Source organism: Lithobates pipiens, unplaced genomic scaffold, assembly GCF_037356315.1.
Source record: "Lithobates pipiens isolate NorthernLeopardFrog02 unplaced genomic scaffold, aLitPip1_a1.2 Scaffold_16, whole genome shotgun sequence".
Classification (NCBI taxonomy): domain Eukaryota; kingdom Metazoa; phylum Chordata; class Amphibia; order Anura; family Ranidae; genus Lithobates; species Lithobates pipiens.
In genome coordinates, this window is record NW_027507748.1 from 625,197,347 (window position 1) to 625,219,514 (window position 22,168).

General features: G+C 41.1%; 1 protein-coding gene across 1 annotated transcript; it reads left to right on the plus strand.

The window, feature by feature from the left end:
- Positions 1-950: 950 nt before the first annotated feature.
- On the plus strand, positions 951-21,284 carry RFC3 (replication factor C subunit 3). Its single transcript, XM_077484124.1, has 9 exons — positions 951-1,163; positions 7,049-7,186; positions 9,516-9,583; positions 10,009-10,106; positions 12,341-12,522; positions 16,017-16,153; positions 17,493-17,591; positions 18,515-18,584; positions 20,722-21,284. Exons 1-9 carry the CDS (start codon positions 1,077-1,079, stop codon positions 20,911-20,913), a joined length of 1,071 nt encoding a protein of 356 aa, XP_077340250.1. The 5' UTR covers positions 951-1,076; the 3' UTR covers positions 20,914-21,284.
- The last annotated feature ends 884 nt before the right edge of the window (positions 21,285-22,168 follow it).

Sequence of the window (22,168 nt, forward strand, 5' to 3'; positions counted from 1 at the left end):
TCACAGTTAAAAAAAAAAAAAATGGTGCATGTATGCCCATCATTAGAAGTGAGTGGATGCAGGGTGGTATTCTAATGGTGGGCATAGCCACTGATCAATATGTTTTTTTTCGTTGAGACTGTGTGGTGTGCATTGTGTCACACCTGAATGGTACAGCAAGGGTGATACAAAGCAGAATAATTCTCATAGAAACCTGTACCGGGCATCCAATCACACTACTTGCAGCTTGCTGTGTATGATGAGTGCATGCTCTGGGTACCGCCTCTTTTACATAGAAATAAAAAAGGAGCCCCAGATAGAAGACTAATAATAATATTAATATCAGATGTGCCGTGTCTCCTATCAGACTGTACTGACAGAAGGACACAACACGAAGCTGGACCGGCGGCCATTTTCAAGGAGACCATATATCAGAGAGAGACTGTGACAATTTTCTCCTGCAGCGAGGGCAGTGAACTCCCGGTGTTTCGTCAGATTCGACGACCCGTCAGACTATGTAACGGAAGTGACGGTCCGTCACCGCCATCTTGCTACACCCCGCACTCCTAAGAACACACTGAGAAGTGGAAAGCGGACATCTTGTTACACCCAGCGGAGTTTTGCATTTTACACTTATTTATATCAGTAAACTGTGGTTTCATAGTAAAATACAGTACTTAAAACTCTGTCTGACTGTTTAGACGTTGAATTTTAAAAACAGCGGCAAGACTGCTCATCTCACAGGTTTCCCAATCTGGCAGAAGTTCGCTGCTTTTAAAATTCAACATCTAAACAGTCAGACGGATTTCTAAGTACTTTATTTCACTATAAATAAGTGTAAACTGCAAAACTCCGGTGGGTGTAACAATATGTCCGTTTGCCCCCTTTTCAGTGTAGCCTTACTATGGACACGTGCGGGGTGTAGCAAGATGGCGGCAACAAAACGTCACTTCCGTTACACATTCGACCTGTCTGTGAGCCCAGCACTGCGCATGCTCATGTCAAGACTGGGATTTCGCGGGTTTGGGGGGGATTGGTCGTTTTCGCGCCGGATTTGAAGGTGAAGAGGGGAGTCGGTGCTCCGAGTGGAGGAGACGATGAGTCTGTGGGTGGACAAGTACCGGCCCAGCCTCCTCGGCAAGCTGGACTATCATAAGGAGCAGGCAGCCCAGCTGAAGAATCTGGTAACTGAGCCTGAGAGATAAACAGTTCTAGAGAGCAACATACACTGTACAATCTCCTACAATCATCATCATCATCTCATGCACTGTACAATCTCCTATAGAGGATCGTGTACAACAATCATCTCATACGCTCTACAATCATCTCATACACTGTACAATCTCCTATAGAGGATCGTGTACAATCATCATCTCATACACTGTAAATCTCCTATAGAGGATCGTGTACAATCATCATCTCATACACTGTAAATCTCCTATAGAGGATCATGTACAACAATCATCTCGTACATTGTACAATCTCCTATAGAGGATCGTGTACAATCATCATCTCATACACTGTACAGTCTCCTATAGAACAATATGTTGTACAGTGTATGAGATGATTGTAAAGTATATGGTGTTCTATAGGAGATTGTACATGATATGTTCTTAGATGATTGTACAGTATAGGATCCTTGATAGGAGTTTGTACAATCCCCTATGGAGGATCATATGCTGTACAATAATCTCATACATTGTACAATATATGATCCTCGATAGCAGATTGTACATGATATGTTCCTAGATTAATGTACGATCTCCTATAGAACACCATATACTGTAAACCATCTCATACACTGTACAGCATATTGTTCTCTATATAATATTGTACAATGTATGAGATTAATGTACAGTATATTGTCCTTTATAGGAGATTGTACAGTGTATGAGATTATTGTACAGTATATGGTCTTCTATAAGAGATTGTACTGTGCATGATCCTCTATAGGAGATTGTACAATCATCTCATACACTGTACCAATCCCCTATAGAGGATCCTGCTCAGTACAATCAGTTTGTTTATTTTTTTTTGTTTCTGTTCAGCCTGTGAGTTGCACAAAAAAAACAACCAGTCCCGGTTCTGCGATCCACACATTTGAAGGTGGATGAAGGAATCGTTGGTGCTGTATCTGTATTCTGACATCGGATTCCTCTGCTTTCACAATACACTGATCAGTAATAAAACATATCGAGTGACTTTAGGAACTTAAAGGGATTGTAAAGTGAATTATTTTTTATTTATTTAAAATAACAAACATGTTATACTTCCACTGTGCAGCTCGTTTTGCACAGAGTGGCCCCGAACCTGCTCTTCTGGGGTCCCTCGGCGGCTGTCTCGGCTTCTTCCCTCAGATGCTTCTCACGTTCATGCGAGCTCCCTCACATGGTGAGAAGCATCTGCGGGCGCGCTCTCGTGATATAGCTGCTCGCTGTATCACACGGCCCCGCCCCCCCGGCACTCTGCGTCAGTGGATGTGATTGAGAGCAGTGCGAGCCAATGGCTGTGCTGCTTTCCATCCAGCCAATCAGCGGCCAGGCTGAACGGTGGAAAGGACGTCGGGGGACGAGCGCGGGACTTTCGAGGGGTGAGGTAAGTAAAACGGGGGGGGGGGGGGGCGCAGGCAGTGTCAGATGTTTTTTCACCTTAATGCATAGAATGCATTAAGGTGAAAAAACATTTACCTTTACAACCCCTTTAAGGTGATGGTAAACTGCTGGTGGTCAAAAAAAAAAAAAAAAAATCCTCACTGCCATCTTCCCCCAGTCTTCCTTCCAGGTTTGCGGCCTCCGGATACATGGGTGGCTGGGGACATGGGGAGGTGTAGGGGAGACGCTGTTTCCTGGACTGTAAGCCGGACCTTTAGATCGCATGTGCCGATAAAGTGAAAGGCTCCAGGCACTCTGAATATCTCCTACACGGTGCATGTTCAGGAGATCTTCACAGTACCTGCAGGTCACCCTTATTATAGGTACAAATAGTAGTATAGAGTTTACTACCACTTTATTATGTACAGTCTGTAGGAAAGAAGGGAAAGGGGAGAGCTGATTTGAAACCTTTAAATACACGAAGGGGGTGAATAAGGTCCAGGAAGGCAATATTTTCAATATGAAACCAGAATGAAGAACACGGGGACATGGTCTCAGACTGACTTGAGGGAAGTTTAAAACTATTCTTAGAAAGTATTATTTTACTGAAATAGTCGATGATTGGAATAAACTTCCAGCAGATGTAGTGAGACAGTCAATATTAACCACTTCAGCTCCGGACCAATAAACACCTTAAGGACCAGAGGTCTTTTTGCAATTTCGCACTGCGCTGCTTTAACTGGTAATTGCGCGGTCATGCAATATTGCACCCAAACGAAATTTGCGTCCTTTTCTTCCCACAAATAGAGCTTTCTTTTGATGGTATTTGATTGCCTCTGCGATTTTTTTTTTTTTTGCGATATAAATGGAAAAAGAGCGAAAATTTTGAAAAAAAAAGATATTTTCTTCTTTTTGTTATAAGAAAAATCGAATAAACTAAATTTTAGTCATACATTGAGGGCAAAATTTATTCAGCCACATGTCTTTAGTAAAAAAAATGTCAATAAGCGTATATTTTTTGGTTTGCGCAAAAGTTATAGCGTCTACAAACTAGAGTACATTTTCTGGAATTTACACAGCTTTTAATTTATGACTGCCGATCTCATTTCTTGAGGTGCTAAAATGGCAGGGCAGTACAAATCCCCCCCAAATGACCCCATTTTGGAAAGTAGACACCCCAAGGAAATTGCTGATGGGCATGTTGAGCCCATTGAATATTTATTTTTTTTGTCCTAAGGGATTGAATAATGACAAAAAGAAAAAAAATTTTTTTTTACAAAAAGTTGTCACTAAATGATATATTGCTCACACATGCCATGGTTATATGTGGAATTGCACCCCAAAATATATTCCGCTACTTCTCCCGAGTATGGGGATACCACGTGTGTGGGACTTTTTGGGAGTCTAGTCGCGCACGGCACCCCGAAAACCAATCACCACCTTCAGGATTTCTAAGGGTGCAAATTTTTGATTTAACTCCTCACTACCTATCACAGTTTCGAAGGCCATAAAATGCCAAAATAGCACAAAACCCCCCAAAATGACCCCATTTTGGAAAGTAGACACCCCAAGCTATTTACTGAGAGGCATGTTGAGTCCATGGAATATTTTATATTTTGCCACAAGTTGCGGGAATATTACAAACTTTTTTTTTTTTTGCACCAAGTTGTCACTAAATGATATATTGCTCACACATGCTATGGGCATATGTGAAATGACACCCCAAAATACATTCTGCTGCTTCTCCCGAGTACGGGGATACCACATGTGTGGGACTTTTTGGGAGTCTAGTCGCGCACGGCACCCCGAAAACCGATCACCACCTTCAGGATTTCTAAGGGTGCAAATTTTTGATTTAACTCCTCACTACCTATCACAGTTTCGAAGGCCATAAAATGCCAAAATAGCACAAAACCCCCCCAAATGACCCCATTTTGGAAAGTAGACACCCCAAGCTATTTACTGAGAGGCATGTTGAGTCCATGGAATATTTTATATTTTGCCAAAAGTTGCGGGAATATTACAAACTTTTTTTTTTTTTGCACAAAGTTGTCACTAAATGATATATTGCTCACACATGCTATGGGCAGAAGTCAAATTACACCCCAAAATAAATTCTGCTGCTTCTCCCGAGTACGGGGATACCACATGTGGGGGACTTTTTGGGAGCCTAGCCACGTACGGGACCCCGAAAACCAAGCACTGCCTTCCGGATTTGAATATAAAATGCTATAAAAAACAAACTAACCAGAGTCACTCGTAACACTTATACGGTGATCAGTGGTGAAAGGGTTAACTAGGGGCAATCAGGGGGTTCAAATTTTTATTAGGTAGTATATGGGGGTCCCTGGCGCTATATAAAAACCTGACGGGGAACCTAAATAACTAACTGGCTAACCAGCGTCACCAGTGACACTTATACTGTGATCGCTGGTGAAAGGGTTAACTAGCAGCAATCAGGGGGTTAAAACCATTATTGGGTAGTATATCGGGGTACCTAGCGCTATAAAAACCTGGCGGTGAACCTAAAAAAATAACTAGCTACCTAGCGACACTGATGCAGCGTTCAGAAAAATTATCGCTTAGTGACACTGGCAAAAGGGGGTGAAAGGGTTAACTAGCGGAAATCAGGGGGTTAAAACCATTATTGGGTAGTATATCGGGGTACCTAGCGCTATAAAAACCTGGCGGTGAACCTAAAAAAATAACTAGCTACCTAGCGACTGTAGCGACACTAATGCAGCGATCAGAAAAACGATCGCTTAGTGACACTGGCAAAAGGGGGTGAAAGGGTTAACTAGCGGCAATCAGGGGGTTAAAACCATTATTGGGTAGTATATCGGGGTACCCGATTAGTTTGGGCTGCAGCCTTCTTTGAAGCAGTCATCAGGGAGTTCTTGACAATCTTAAAACAGAGTTCCAACCTGTAAAAAAAAAAAAAAAAAAAAGTGAGCAGCTACAAACACGGTAGCTGCAGGCTTTTACTATAAGGACACTTACCTGTCCAGGGAGCACGTGATGTTGGCACCCTCAAGCCGATCCCGTCCATCAGATCGGTTGCAGGCGCCGACATTTTCACTAAGGGAAACAGGAAGTCTTGCCGTTTCCTACTGCGCATGCGCTTTCCGAATGGTCCCGCTGTCTCCTGGGACTTGTGTGTCTCCCAGAAGGCCGTAGGGCGAGAAGGAGGGGCCGAAAATTTTGTAGATCGCCGAACAACATTTGCGGTGATTTTACCCGAAAGTGGGAGCAGGTACCTGGGTTTGACAGCTATCCACTCCCTCCAAAAGGTGCCAAATGTGGCTCGGAGGAGGGGAGAAAGCAAACAAGGGGAGCTCCATTTTAAAGTAGTCTAAGGGCAAGTTCACACCATAGAAACGCAGTCCGGATGTGTTCCAGATGCTTTTCTGCATGCATGTTTTTTGATGCAGTCCAGTGCATTTTTTGCCCCTCCTTTTTATTCTTAACCTTAAATAAGTACATGTGTGTTCCAGTGCAGGAAAAATGCAGCATGTTCTGCTTTTGTTTCTGGAATGCACTGAAACCGACCACACTGGTGTGATCTATGCCATTGAAAACCATATGCCGTATTTATCGATGTATAACACACTAAAATCGGGGGTGCGTGTTATACGCCGTTCCCCCACTGTTTCTAACCCTTTCGGCCATTCTCGGCGGCTTTCGGAAAGCCGCGAGAACGGCTGAGTGTGGCCGAAAATTGCATAGAACGGCCGAGTGTGGCCGAAAGCCGCCGAGAACTGCCAAGCGCCGCCGAAATACACAGGACATCCGCTCTGTATCTCAGCTGCGCAATTTTTAAACGGCAAAGACACTGACAAGGCTGCAATGCAAGACTGCAAATGACACTGACAAGGCTGCATTGATGGGCATTTAAATGTAAGTTGTTTTTTTTTTTTTGTTTTTTTCCCTTAAACTTCCTTCCTAAAAGTTTTTTTTTTTTTTTTTTCTTTTAAATTCCCTCCTAAACTTGGGGTGCGTGTTACACGCCGATAAATACGGTAACCTACTTTTCTATGCGTGTTTGATGCAGAAAAAAAACCCACACTGGACTGCGTGTTGTGTGAACTGGCCCTCAACGCTTTATACTTTAAGGGCTCTTTCACACAGCCGTTGAAAATGGGCAGTTGGGTCTCTATTGCTAGTCAAATCCTGATAGGAGGAAGCGTAACCAGCCATGTGGTGCGTGTCTAGTGATGCCCACGGCTTGCTCTGAGGGCACTCACAAGAAGGAGAGGACAGCACCGGTGGGGGACGGCTAAAGAAGAGGTAAGGGACCACAGAGCAATTAAGCATGAACCTCTTCCTTTTTTTTTTTTTTTTCTTTTTTTTTTATTATCCACCTCCGTTCTGGAAGGTTTACCCCTGTCATGGCCTGGTAATTTTTTTGCTATTCAGCACTGCATTACTTTGAAATACTGGGAAACGATCCAGATTTTAAATCCGTATTGCTATTGTAGGTACAATGTGGAGACTTTCCTCACCTGCTTGTGTTTGGACCATCTGGAGCTGGAAAGAAGACCAGAATAATGTGCTTGTTAAGAGAGCTGTATGGAGCTGGTGTAGAAAAACTTAGGATCGAACATCAGACAATAACGGTAATGTGTCACTAGTCTTGTGTGTGTGTGTGTGTTTTTTTTTTTTTAATGCTTTATGTGATATCATGAATAATAAATGCATGGTATGGAAATGCTAACCTTTTTCAGACACACTTCATACTGCATTATTTATTCTGCTGTGCACACAGAGAATATATATTTATCGGCATTCATTCAGTGTGGATATGTGTGGGCGATTATTTTCTGCTGGCCTATTGCAGGATCACAATATGCTTTGTAGGTCTCCCTGCCCTCTGGCAGCAGCATCTACTCCGTATACAGTATAAGAATTAGTGTACATGTTTGTCTGTGCATGTCTAGGACCAGACAGGTTCTAACCCACACAAACGTTTTGGCCCCCCCATCACTTGGATGCTGCAACATACACATTCGGGACCATGAACATCTTTTATAAATGCATTTACCTGGAGGTACACTTCACTATACAGTAATATCTGCTAGGGATGCATCAATACCATTTTTTTTTTCTTCAGAGTACTGATACTTTATTTTTTCATTTTGCACTTTTTTCAATGTGAAATACGTACATATATGTGTAAAAATAATATTGAACAAAGCAAACAAAAAAAAGTTTTAATAATTAAGTTTTATAAAATACAAATGAACAAAAAAAAAAATCAGCAGGAGAATTATTAAATGGAGAAGGAGAATAAGGAGTTAATTAGGGCTGATTAGAGTAAATTAGGGGAAAATATGGGGTTAATCAGAGGAACATTTTAAATAATAAAAAAAACTTTTTTTTTTTTTTTTTTTACTTGACAGTTTGCTTTAAACTGACTCCATCTGCAGATCAAAGGTCATCCCTTTGATCTGTAGATGTATTAATAGAGGCATACGAAATTAAACAATGTTTCTGTTTTCCTCCTCTTTTAGCAGCTGAGCAATGTTGTTGGTAGACATTGCCAGGCTGTTTTTTTTTTTATTTTTATTTTTTTTATGTCTCCAATTGCCAGGATTTTTATGCTGTTAAAGGGGACCCCCACTGAGTGGCCCTGCTCCTTAACAACTGGTAATTGCCGGCCTTTTTTTTTTTTTTTTTTTACACTTCAGCTGTCGGTGGGGGAATCCTGCTGACGATTGAAAAAACCAAGCCGGAAAATATCGGTTTCAGGTATCGGAGAATTTGCACGAGTACCGATACTTGTGCAAATGCTTAGTACCGACACCCATACTGATACCGGTATGCCAACCCTAATATCTGCAGTTAATATTTTCTCGCTCTAAACCACATAATAAAATTATTTGTGTGGATATATTAGTGTGCCTTGTGGCACTCCACACCCTACGTGTTACGTCTAAATGACTTTTTCAAGGGATTAAAATGAAAGGCTCCACATCACATACCTAAAGCAGTCTACATGGAAATAAACACCAAATCCTTCAGACTTACATCAACCCATCAAGGCGTTTTTTGATATATGCATAAATCCTCCCAAGAGCCAGCCCACTGCTTACATCAGAGCTGTGGGATCTTGAGAGGATTACTGAGGCAGTGTGCTGTGATGTTTTCATTAAGCTATGTCAGCATCCTGCCAGCCATTCCCAGCAGCCATGCACTCTTTACATAAAGAAGTACAGAAACCCAGTGATGAGGTCAGTGGGTCTAAATGTATGTAATAAAAATGAGAAGGCTTTATTGAAAAACATTTCCTTTGCATGTTGATGGGAAGGGGAAATGTCCAAAGAAGATAAATCATAAGCAGGTTAACTTTTTAGACCCCTTTGGATTTAACCCCTTTTCGGCCGCTAGTGGCGGGGTTAAAAGCGCCCCCCCCCCGCTAGCGGCAAAATAGCGCCGCTGAAATGATGATAAAGCAGCGCTAAAAATAGCGCTGCTTTACCGCTGGTGCTTCCTGCGGCTCGGTGTGAAAGCCGTCTAAGGCTGGATTCACACTTATGCATTTTTGGTGCTTTTTGCATTTTGCAGATTTGCACTACACATCTATTTTTTTTAATTATTTTTTTTGGATGGCAGCATAGCGAGGTAGTAGGAGGGGGAACATATTTAAAAATTGTGTTCGGATGGAATTCTACTTTGAGGCTTTTGTGAGAACAGAACTGCTTCCAACAGACCAGCTCAGAATGCTTGATGATTCTGGCATGCCCTTCTGCTATCTGCACCATGAACTTCTAGCAGATGGGTCCTATAGATTCTGTTGAATAGAAGAATAGCTGCAACCAGTGACTGACCAGCACCATTGCAGTAAAAATGAAAGGCTGCTATAACCTATATCCTTTTTTTTTTTTTTTTTTTTTACCTATGACTGTAGTCAATGCATTAAATGCATATTAATTTTTATCCCATCAGACGCCTTCTAAAAAGAAGATTGAGATTAGCACCATAGCAAGCAACTACCATTTAGAAGTGAATCCAAGGTATGCAAGACTATCTGGTTTATGGTCATTTGTGAATGTTGAATTGTTGATGTTTAATCTAAATAAAAAAAATATATATGTCTTGTGACAAAACTTCCACAAAAGTCACCCAATTTTCTTTTTCCCCCCCCCCTTATGTGATGCTTAGAGAATTGAAATATTTATTTTCAGAAATAAACCATGTGTAGCTTCTTTTTTTCTGACTCATCTTTTATTATTAGGGGGGCAATGTGGAAGGTTGTAGTTCTACAAATTTACTAGTTTCTTCTGTCGTTATTTCAGTTGACTATTTGTGGAGGAAGCTTGTAACCCAATATTTTTAGCCTTTATCGGGGATTATTCTCCTGTTTCCATCCGTCAGGGATGATTCTAACAAACCTATTATGATTTGGAATAACTCAGACTTTCTGTAATTTCCTTCCCAGTGACGCTGGCAACAGTGATCGTGTTGTTGTTCAAGAATTGCTGAAGACTGTGGCCCAGTCACAGCAACTTGAGACGAGTACGCAGAGAGATTTTAAAGGTTTGTATTAAAGCCTAAAATATGAGCGACTGGGAATCCTGTCTTGTTTAACCTGATAAGCGTTATTTTAGGTGCCAGAAAATGACTTTGCTTGTAAACAAGTTGTCCACTAAAACCCTGATCGTTAGCACATTCTGTACTTCTGATTCTGAATAAAATTACACATTTATCACTTCCAATAATGTCTAATTTGAGATATTTACCACCTAGTTTCTGTGCTTTCTTTGCACCCTCTCTCTACACACACAATCCTCTAAGCTAGAACATAGATAGATCTATCTATCTCTATCCACGGGCACTTGATCTGATCTCATACATGCATAGTATACATACATGGTCTGCTGTTTCATACCTCTTTAGCAAATTGCACACTCCACATACGTGATTTGTTGTACTGCACACTCCTTGTTTGATCCAGTCTACCTCAATTCCTTATTAACCACTTCACTCCCGGAAGGATTTACCCCCTTAATGACCAGGCCAATTTTTTGCTTTACGGCACTGTTGTACCCATCAATGTCCTTTTTCTCTTTTTTTTTTTTTTTTTTTTTTTTTTTTTTTTTTTCTTTTTTTTTTCTTTTCACATAATTAGAGCTTTATTTGGTGTTATTTGATCACATCTACATTTTATTTTTTGTGCTATAAACAAAAAGACCAACAAGTTTGAAAAAAATATATATATATTTTCTACTTTTTGCTATAATATAAAAAAAAATCATTAGTTTAGGCCAGTGATGGCGAACCCAGATGTTTTGGAACTACATTTCCCATGATGCTCATGCACTCTGCAGTGTAGGTGAGCATTATGGGAAATGTAGTTCCAAAACATCTGGGGTGCCAAGGTTCGCCATCACTGGTTTAGGCCATTATGTATTCTTCATATTTTTGGTAAAAAAATAAAATAAAAAAATCACAATAAGTGTATATTGGTTTGCGCAATAGTTATAGCGTCTACAAAATAGGGGATAGATTTGTGGATATATATATTTTTAATTTTTTTTTTTTTGATCACTGTATAAATGACACTGGCAGACAAGGGGTTAACACGACGGGGTGATCAAGGGGTTAAGTGTGTCTTAGGGAGGTGTTTCTGACTGGGAATACAGAGAGATCGCGGTTCCTGATCACTAGGAACAGACAATCTCTTTCTACTCCCCTGTCAGAATGGGAATCTTTTACACTGGCTGATCCCCATTCTGGCTCTCTGGAGCGATGGGCGAACATTACGGCCACGTGCATCGGCTCTGGCAACGCGCCACAGGCATGCCTGCTATAGCTATTACACGAACCGACATACAGATATGACGGTTCATGCAGCTGAGCCAACCTGCTACAGTATAACTGCAGGGGCTGGTCGGCAAGTGGTAAAATTTGTACTGTCATCAGATCATAAACGGAATATGCTAATATGCATAGAAGAGCAAATAAATGAAATGCCTCTCTGTGAGATATGTTAATATAATTCACACTGCGTATGACCCATCCACTATTTTTGTACCCCCACACCAATCCTATATTAAGGCTCCTTTTACACTGAGGGTATTTTGCAGGCGCTATAGCATTAAAAAACAGCGCCTGTAATCTGCCCTCAAACAGTTGCTCCATCCCTTGGGCTTTGACACTGGAGCGGTGTGCTGGCAGGGCGTCAAGAAAAGTCCTGCCAGCAGCTTCTTTGGAGTGGTGTGTTTACCGCTCCTCCACCGCTGCTCCTCTTTGAAATCAGTGGGGCAGTGCGACTATACCACCAGCAAAGCAGCACATTGCGGGTGGTTTTAACCCTTTCTCATCCGCTAGAGGGTGTTAAAAGCGCTGCAAATCTGACGGTAAAACGGCGCTAAAAATATCGCTGTTTTACCGCCAATGCTATGGTCGGCACAGTGTGAAAGGGGTCTTATAAGTGAAGGTTATTTTCATTGCCTAAATTAAAATACAAACGGGAACCGCAGGGTTGTCCAGCCCGCAACCTCTCCCTATCTTCCCTCTTCCTATCACCCCTGGCATAGTACAACTTACTAATAATTATTTTACAGCCAATAACATTGATTGTAAAATAATTTATTGTTAGTAAGTTGTGCTATGCCATTTGTATATTATTTAATTTTCAGTGCATGTGGGGACACATGTTTAGGTATTGGCAGCAGTTTGTTTTTAGAGTATTTAAAGAGGTGGCAACGCATAAGTATTTTTCGGTACATGTGACTTATTCTAATTTCTTTTTTTATTTCTCCTTTTAGTTGTATTGCTAACAGAAGTGGATAAACTTTCCAAAGACGCTCAGCATGCTTTGAGAAGAACCATGGAGAAATACATGGCTACTTGCAGACTCATTCTTTGTTGTAATTCTACATCTAAGGTCATTGCTCCAATACGTAGTAGATGTTTGGCAGTTCGTGTACCATCTCCAAGCATTGAGGAGGTAAAACGTCAGTTGATTGGGAATTTTTTTCACAACAGGATCCTGTAATTTCTTATCTTGCTACAATGTGTAAAGCACTTTCATTGCTTAACATTGTAGCCTGTTTACCCGTTATATTTGTCCAGTGTCTGCAGAATTGTGATCTATCACGTTGCAAAAAAGCAGAGATGCAATCTGGTGTTTTTTTGAGGCAGCTTAGGTTCAAATAAACACATCATTGGCAGTTTTGAGCTTCTACAATCGTATCGTCTATTGATTTTATTTTAAAGCGGAAGTAAACCCTGATGGGTTTATTTCCTCTTTGATTCCCTGCAAAGGTAAAGCATAATGGACTACTATGCATCGCATAGTTGTCCATTATGTGTCACTTACCTGACACAGGAGCCAGCGAAGTCACCGCTGTCCCCTATAGTCTGGAGCATCCATCTTCTTGGTGGGTCTCGCTGCTCCGGCGCGGTCATTCGTCGGAGCTGTGATGACGTCACTCGCGGCATATCGCCGTTAACTGCGCCGCACTCAGTGCGCCGCTGTCTACGCCGCATGCGCCATAGACAGCAGTGCCTGTCTTTCGGCAAATATCTCCTGAACCGTGTAGGTTTAGAAGATATTTCTTGGACCTACAGGTAAGCCTTAATCTAGACTTACCTGTAGGTCAAAGTGGTTTGTAAGGGTTTACAACCACTTTAAGCCTGGTTACATATTTTCTGCCTCGCAAAATGAAAGGTTCCAACAGAACTCGCTGTTCAGACTTCTGCAATATGATTGTTTTCTAAAGATGCCTACACCGCTTGGTCTTTTTGCATTGCACAACAAACCAGATTTAAAGGTCTGTGTTCATTTCAGACCTACTTGGCTTCCAGTAAGGTTTCATAGAAATTATAAAATAAACAAAAATGGGGGTGCCTCCCTATACAAGTCCCCACAATATGAAATGCATGGTAAAACACTGAGATTTTGGAATAGATACAAACCAGCAGCCCACGCCAAAAGGTGTGGATGCACCACATATGCCAATGTAAAAATATATATAGAAAGTAATCACTTGGGTATAGTGTTAACAAAACTGTGGACAAACTCAAAAGATCATATAGCATAAACTCTTGAGTTCTAAACCTTATTTCATTCAAATTCAGACAAGTTCAGGTCCATGCATTTCAAATGAGAAATTAAAAAAACAATTCCATTCAGTATTGTAGCCAATATTTGCTATTTCACCATGTGCCGATATAAGTGATATGGTGCTTTATCTATCATCCAGTGAATAGGTGCTCTTTCTTCAGCCCAGATATTCACTTACCAGAGGTAATTGTTAGATAAGCAGTCTATACACTGTGATGTCTGTTGCTGGATTGAGAAAATGGATCTCCTCCACCTCCTAGTAGCCCAGTACTTTGGTCACCATACCATTTTTCACTCCCACGTGTTAGTTGAACAAATACCAGAGTGTAATATAGTGTAGTAGGTTTTAATAATAAAAAAATACAATAGAAACATACAAGTACTACTCGCTTCTTGCAGGTGCCCTTGGGACACCAACACAATCAGCTCAGCTGTAGTGCTTCGCTGTCTGGCTGCTAAAACGGTGTGCGTTCCAAGCTGATTGTGTTGGTGTCCCAATGGCAGCCGCAAGATGTATTTGTTCAATGCAAACACGTGGCAGTGAAAATAGTATGGTGATCAAAGTACTGGGCTACTAGGAGGTGGAGGAAATCGATTTGCGCGATCCAGCAGTGGACTTCAATGTATAAACCGCTTGTCTAACACTTCTGGTAAGTGTACATCTAAGGAACGATCACCTATTCACTGGATGATATTGTAGATATGCAGCATATCACTTCTATCGGAACGTGGTGAAATAGGAAATGTTGGATACAATACTGAAGTGGAATTGATTTGTTAATTTTCCATTTGATATGCATGGACTTGAACTTGTCTGAATTTGAATGAAATGAGTTTTAGAACTCAAGAGTTTATGCTATGTGACCTTTTTGAGTTTGTCTGACGTGTTAACACTAACACTTTAAATCTCAGGTTTATAGGATCGCAAAAGAATCTTGAATCAGGTCAAGTGCATCTTCAGTGAATTCTGAACGAGCTTAGAAATGTCTCAAACCCATGTGAAGAGCACACTGCATAGCCTATAGAAGCCCACTGATGCTGTTGGCCCTTAGCCATACAGATGTCACCATTTTACTAGCTTTTAGTGGTGATTATCACCAGGGGAGCACACCAGTTTAGACTTCCCTTTGTTTAGCCTCTTGGCAGATTTTGTAGCATTTCTAAACCTATTTAGGTTGTCTCCACATTGTATTTCTTGCTGATGGAAGTGGTGGCAACACAACTCTAATGCCACGTACAAGCAATCGGCATTCCGGCCAGAAAAAGACTGATGAGAGCTTTTCATCGGAAAATGTGTCTATATGTATGCTGCATCGTAATTTAGCTGTCTGAATTTCCGCCAGCCAAAAATTAATAGCATGTTTTCAATTTTCCCAACGGAAAAACTTTCCAATCGTGTGTATGCAATTCTGACACGCCAAAACTCATGCATGCTCAGATTCAACTACGAAACAGAAGCTACTGGCTATTGAACTTCCTTTTTCTAGTCACATCGTATGTGGTGTACGTCGCCACATTCTAAACGATCGGAATTTGGGGTGACCGTGTGTAGGCAAGACAGCTTGAGCAGAATTCCGTCGGAAAAACCATCAGAGCTTTTTCCAACGAGAATTCCGATCGTGTGTATGTGGCATTAGCCTTCATGTACACAGGATGTTTAAAAAACGTTTCTGAACGCTGGAACATGACAGCAAGTAACCAAAGGTTAAAAATGTAGATTTTGGCACTTTTACATCCCACGTTTATGAGCATTTGCATTTTTAGAAGGGTTTTTTTCAGATAACCTCAGTAGACCCTCCCAAATGCCCACAATGCAGGAAAAACGAGTCACTCCCTCCCCATCTCCTCTCTTTTTTCCCGATTGTAAATGGTCAATTTTTACCCCAACAAAAACCATTTATAAATCTGAGTTAACACGTTTAGACACATTTTTACATGCTGTTACAAGCATTTGTCATTTCAAATGCCACTAAACTACCATCCTGAATGCGATTTTCTGCTTTGACAAAAATGCTTCTACCCTCAACTACTTCTAAACATCATAAACGCCTGAGTGTACATGTACCCATAAGATAACACTGAGGAGAGTTTAGGGGCTGCTGAAAAAAATGCCCAACTGCTCAAAAACGTCAGTTTAACAGCTGCAGTGTACATGAGGACTAAAACATTAGTGGGTTTTTAAACCTTTTCACTATGTCTCTGAATAAAAAATTGGCAGCCATTATTTAGGAAGAACATATTTCTGCCAATTGTCCTCACAGGCTTTTCTGCTTCTCTGTTCTTGTATAAAGGTGCATTTCTTGCAATGGTCTGTGTGCAGAGTGTTGTGTTCCTGTTACCATGCAGTACAAATCTAACCAAGTATGTATTTGCAGATCTGCACAGTTCTGTTTAGCGTATGCAAGAAAGAAGGACTGTCTCTACCACAGGAACTCGCTCGAAGAATTGCAGAAAAATCTGGACGAAACCTCAGGAAGGCTCTTCTAATATGTGAAGCTTGTCGTGTCCAACAGTATGCAAAATTTTTAACTGAAGTGTTTTTTGTTGTATACTCTGAAACGTACAAACCCAAAATATCCCTACACTGTCCCCCCCCTTAGCAGTTGCTGAGAGACTAGATAACATTTTACAGAAATGTAAAGTGGGTTGCATTTTTCATTTTGAACCCCCTGATGGCAGTGCTGCATCAGTGAAGAAATGGCTGATATTCCATACACTTCTCATCTCTACTCTGACAGCACTTTTACATTTGGACATGCAGATTACATTATAAAATGCACAGTATATGCTGTATATTTTTCTAGAGCATTTTTGTGCCACTTTTACATGCTGCAGACGTGTAAGAGGCTATTGTCCTCGTCTGTCACAGTGGGATAGGAAAATTGTCCACAGTTGTCTTTTTCTTTCATTGCAGACCCCGTTTTCAGAACAAGTTCATTTAGGTAATACCTGCAAGTAATGTTACACCGTATACAGTACTGTAAATAGTCGTTTTAAAGTCTACATTTTTACCTTGATACATTCTATGCATTAAAGTGGATTTCCACCCAAAAGGGGAAGCCCTTCTTGTCTGCCTCCTCACCCCCCTCCGCTGACACATTTGGCACTTTTTGGAGTGGGGGGGGTGCAACGGGTACCTGGTTTTGACCACTCCTGGCTGACTTCGTCACGGTGAAGTCAGAGGGAAGTTCAAATCCTTTCCCCTCGCAGCTTGCCGATTCACGCAATAGACAGTAGGAACTGAGCTGTAAATCTGCTGTGATGGCAGCTCCAGCACCCCAGAGCCGATTCAAGAATCAGCTGGGTGAGGACACCATTGGATGCCTGGACAGGTAAGTACCCTAATAGTAAAAGTCAGCAGCTACAGTATTTGTATCTGCAGATCTCTAAATTATTGGAGGGAGGTGGAACTCTGCTTTTAATGTAAAAAAAAAAACTCCCCATTATCATAAAAATCCAAAAAAGGTTGCGCTCATAAAAAATAATAAATTAATAAAAATATATATATAAAAAATATTGCACTAATCTCAAAAAAATTCATAAATAAATCTTGAATCCTGTGAAAGAATTAGCAATAATAATTCATACAAATATAAATATCAATTACTGTATAAAATCATAAAAAATATTAAATTGTGTATATGATCGTGACATTCATATGAATGTGTCCATAAGCGACTAAGAAAACTAGAAGCTAAAAAAATTCTTGGTGGCCATTTAAAACAGCAATGTAATTGTTTGGTGTGTGTGCGTGTAATAAATATATATTATACACACATTTCTCATTTTTTGGAACTGTGCTTGATGTTTTTAACCTTGTGGTTATATAAACCGTGTTATTTCTTGAACAGGTATCCCTTCAGTTCAGACCAAGACTTACCAGAAACAGATTGGGAGATTTATGTGAAGGAGACGGCCAATGCCATTGTTAATCAACAGACGCCACAAAGGTCAGCATATGGTTCTCTTTTTGACACGTTTAGCGCTCTGCTAAATTTTGAGACCTTTTTTATTTTTTTACAATAAATCTGAGTGTTGGCATGTCAAATGTTTTTTATTTTTTTTTTTTTTTTTTTTTTTTTATTTCTCTTGGGTTACTGCTGTACATCTTTTTTATTATATAAATATATATGTGTGTGTGTGTGTGTATGTATGTATGTGTATGAGCTGCGGAAATTAACAATTAATTGTTCGATTAATCGTTAATTTCTTTGATCGATCAAAATAATTTTGATCGAGGACGATCCGCGGAGTGAGCTCCGCGGTCTCGCCCATAGGAAAGGCCACGGCTTCGGCCTAGCTCCAGAGCCACGGCCATCTTGGTCCACCCGACGGCGGCCTAGATGCACGCGATGATGTCATCATCGCCCGCCTGCTTGTGTCTACTCTGAGGACGGACGGGTCTGCCTGCTGTCTATACCAGACAGAGCAGACAATCATGAATATTAAGGTAGGGGGGAGATGTGGGCAGTACTTTTTTGGGGGGAGATGTGGGCCGTACAGCATGGGGGGAGATGTGGGCAGTACTTTTTTGGGGGGAGATGTGAGCAGTACAGCATGGGGGGGAGATGTGGACAATACAGCATGGGGGGGAGATGTGGGCAAATGTGGACCATACAGTATGGGGGAGATGTGGACATTACAGTTAAAGTTAAACTAACTTTCTACGTTTTACTTAGTTTAATAAAAAAATTTTTTTAAAAACTATGTGCGTTATAATTAATCGAAATCAATTAAAAATATAATCGATTAATCGAACAGGAAAATTTTAATCAGTAACAGCTATATATATATATATATATATATATATATAATTTTATTTATTTTATCTCCTCCTTTCTGTGAAGTCATAAACACTTATTTTTTTTCATAGGTTACTTGAGGTTCGTGGTAGACTTTATGAGCTTCTGACACATTGTATCCCTCCTGAAGTCATAATGAAGGTATGTTCATAGGCTTCTATATCACACATCTGATTTGTTAGTACATGATATACAACATTTATATATTTCTGTATTAGCAATTGGAGAGGGAAATAACATAAAACTTAGCTTATTAGCAAGCATCAAGGGATGTTTTCTGTCGTAATGTTGCTGCTTCATTGATTGGAGACAAACTGGATACCAACTGACACATACGCTAATATATGAAAGCATCTTGGGTTCAACTTGTGAAATTAACATTGCCCTGATACATTTCTAGAAAATGCTCTTTTGGGTACTTATAGCTCCCACATTTTTTAGTGAGTTTGAGCCTGGCGATATTTATCTTGGATGCCCAATTTGCCAAGGGAGGTTAATTGCATAATTAAGACTCTGGCAGATCCAATTAGGTACAAAACATTTTTAGTATCATATATATTTGCACACGCAGCATCATCCTGAACTTGTGTTTTAACTTTGGGCTGAATCTGGAGATCTTTTAATAGCTTTTGTATTTAAGAATTATCTGGTACCCTAAAGGGGAGAATATGGGTTTTGATGATATATGCAGACTGACATGGACTATTATGCTTGCATGGTGATGATCTGCTGGTGTCCCATTATCATTATGGTATCTAACATTACATCCATTTTACTCTTGTGTAAAATAATCTGAAATTAAAAGTAGCTGCAGGTTGCATGATCGTTTGTCAGGTGAATCAGGATATGTTGGGGTCTCACCATTGTTCCTTATCTCAGTGTCCTTGCCCTGGCTCTGTGAGAAAGAGGGGTACTGATTCCTCTGCTTGATCAGACATTTGGGGGTTGATTTACTAAAACTGGAGAGTGCTAAACCTGGTGCAGCTGTGCATGATGGCCAATCTGCTTCTAACTTCAGCTTGTTCAATTAAGCTTTGACAAAAAAAAAAACCTGGAAGCCGGTTGGTTTCTATGCAGAGCTGCACCAGATTTTGCGCTCCCCAGTTTTAGTAAATCAACCCCATAGTGTCTGTGCTTTACAAGGAACCATGGGGAAAAAGTGAATTGAAGACCATGGGGAGGAAAGGAGCCTGCAAATCTAATGAGTAGGGCTACATTCACAAGGCTGCATATCTGCGGAAATGCCACCTCTGGATGCATTGACACTGTGCTATGGCTGCATACAAACAGGCTGAATAGCTGTGGTCATAACTCCAGTAGAACTACAGACCCTGGGCTAAAATTGTTTGCCTCAAGAGTCAGTCAGAAGTTCTATTCTTATTCACTAACCCAGTGGTTCTCAACTCCTGTCCTCAGGACCCACTAACAGGCCAGGTTTACAAGAAAACTGAAATACATCACAGGTGATATCATTTGCTGTTCAGTGATTGCAGTATTCTAGTCTCCATCTCCCCAAGGTAATACTTCAAATCTGGCCTTGTTAGTGGGTCCTGAGGACAGGAGTTGAGAACCACTGCTCTAACTGCTGCTGGTGGTCGCACACAGTATATGCCTTCTGCAAGAATCTACTCATTTCTTGCCAGTGGCTGTTCCTATTTGGGCTTGTGAGGCTCCGTTCAGGATAGTGTAATTCCAAGTGCGATTGTGATGTGACTTCTCTGGCACTTGAATCGCAGGAAAGTCACATCAAAGTGGTGCAGGAACCTTTTTCAAAGTTGCTGCGACTTTAAGTATAATAGATTGGAATGGGTGCAATTGATATCAATGGGCTGTGACTTGTCTTGCGACTTTATAGAGTGGATTTCCTAAAACTGGAGAGTGCAGCTCTGCATAGAAACCAATCGGCTTGCAATTTTTTTGTTGTCAAAGCTTAATTGAACAAGCGGAAGTTAACAGTTGATTGGCTACTATGCACAGCTGCAGATGTTGTACTCTCCAGTTTTAGTAAATCAACACTTATGTGTCCATCCAAATTCACATTAGAAGTTACACTAATGAAGGGGGCCTGAATGTAGTATTTGTATTGCAGATCTCTAACAGGTGGTGGTTCTTTTTTTTGTTGCAGCATTGAACCTAAAGGCAATATTTGATTTTAGGCCTATTTTTAATGGTGTCTAAACTAGAAAAGGCCATATTTTTGTCTTTTTACAAGTGTCTTTTATGTTGCTTTTAAATCTTCATTGCTAATGGTTATATGTATTCTCTGTTTACTATGCAGTCACTGTTATCAGAGCTTCTCAATAACTGTGATGGGCAGTTGAAAGCTGATGTGGCACAGATGGCGGCTTATTATGAACATCGGCTGCAGCTGGGCAGCAAAGCAATTTATCACCTGGAAGCCTTTGTGGCAAAGTTTATGGCCATTTACAAGAAATTCATGGAGGATGGACTGGAAGCAATGATGTTCTAGCAGAATTGACTTTTTCACTCTTCAGCTACACATTTGATAGACTTGTTCTTCGTTAAATATATTAGCACTTGTACCTTATTTTTCCTGCTTGGCATTTTCTGCCTTATGTATAGTAAATATCTTTTGCCAGAGGTATGTTTCACCATTGAGGATTTGTTACGGTTTGTGCTTCATGGTAATGCCAGTTAATGAGAATGCATGAGCCTTCGGTTGCTTACATCTGCCTTTCCTCAATGATCAGAAGGAAATGTGCTGGGAGAACATGGAGGATGCCACTGCTGTCGTCTTCTAAAATTGCTAGCTGCCAAGGCTGTCATGCTAATCCATCTATTTTAATACTTTCTCAGTAAATGAAATGTAACAGATACGGATCAGGAGTTGTTGTTACTTGTTTTTATCAGAAGTATTATAAGATAGACCCTGCCAAGCAACTAGTATAGTCAGAATGAGTGTCTTTCTTTTTCTCTCAGGGCCGCACAGATGATTCAGGTCTTATTTTTATTCAATCAGCAGATTTCCTCATCTACAGATTTGATGCGGATAGGAGAATCCTTCCCGCTAAGCGATTGTATTCCGGCAACAGAGAGGCTTCCCTGCTGTCAATACACTGATCAGCATTGCAGGCTACAGCATGCGGTGTTGATCGAGCAGGGAAAATCTGACGGGGTGGTATTCCAACAGTCGATCAGTAGATCACACTGTGCCAATACATGGATCCAAATTCGGGCGTGGCCCCTGCTGAACCATCTGATTTTGGATACACATATGGCTGGCTTAAAGAGGAGTTCCAGTCGCCTATGGAAAAAAGTCAGCAGCTACAAAACCTGTAGCTGCTGACCTTTAAAGCGGAGGTCCACCCTAAAATGGACCTCCGCTCATCGGAACCCTCCCCCCCTCCGGCGCCACAATTGGCACCTTTCAGGGGGGAGGGGGGTGCAGATACCTGTACAGTACAGGTATTCTGCACCCACTTCCGGGATAGCTCTCTGCGGAAAGGGGCGTAGATTACGCCCCTTTCCGCAAGTGCCACGCTGCCTGCTGGGAAACACACAGATCCCAGAGGCAGCGGGGACCGTCCTTATTGCGCAGCGCGATTCGCGCATGCGCAGTAGGGAACCGGGAAATGAAGCCGAAAGGCTCCATTTCCTGATTCCCATACCCAAGATGGTGGCGGCAGCACCCGACAGACGATCTAGAGATCGGCTTCGGGTGCCTACATCGCGCGCGCGCTGGACAGGTAAGTGTCACTATTTTA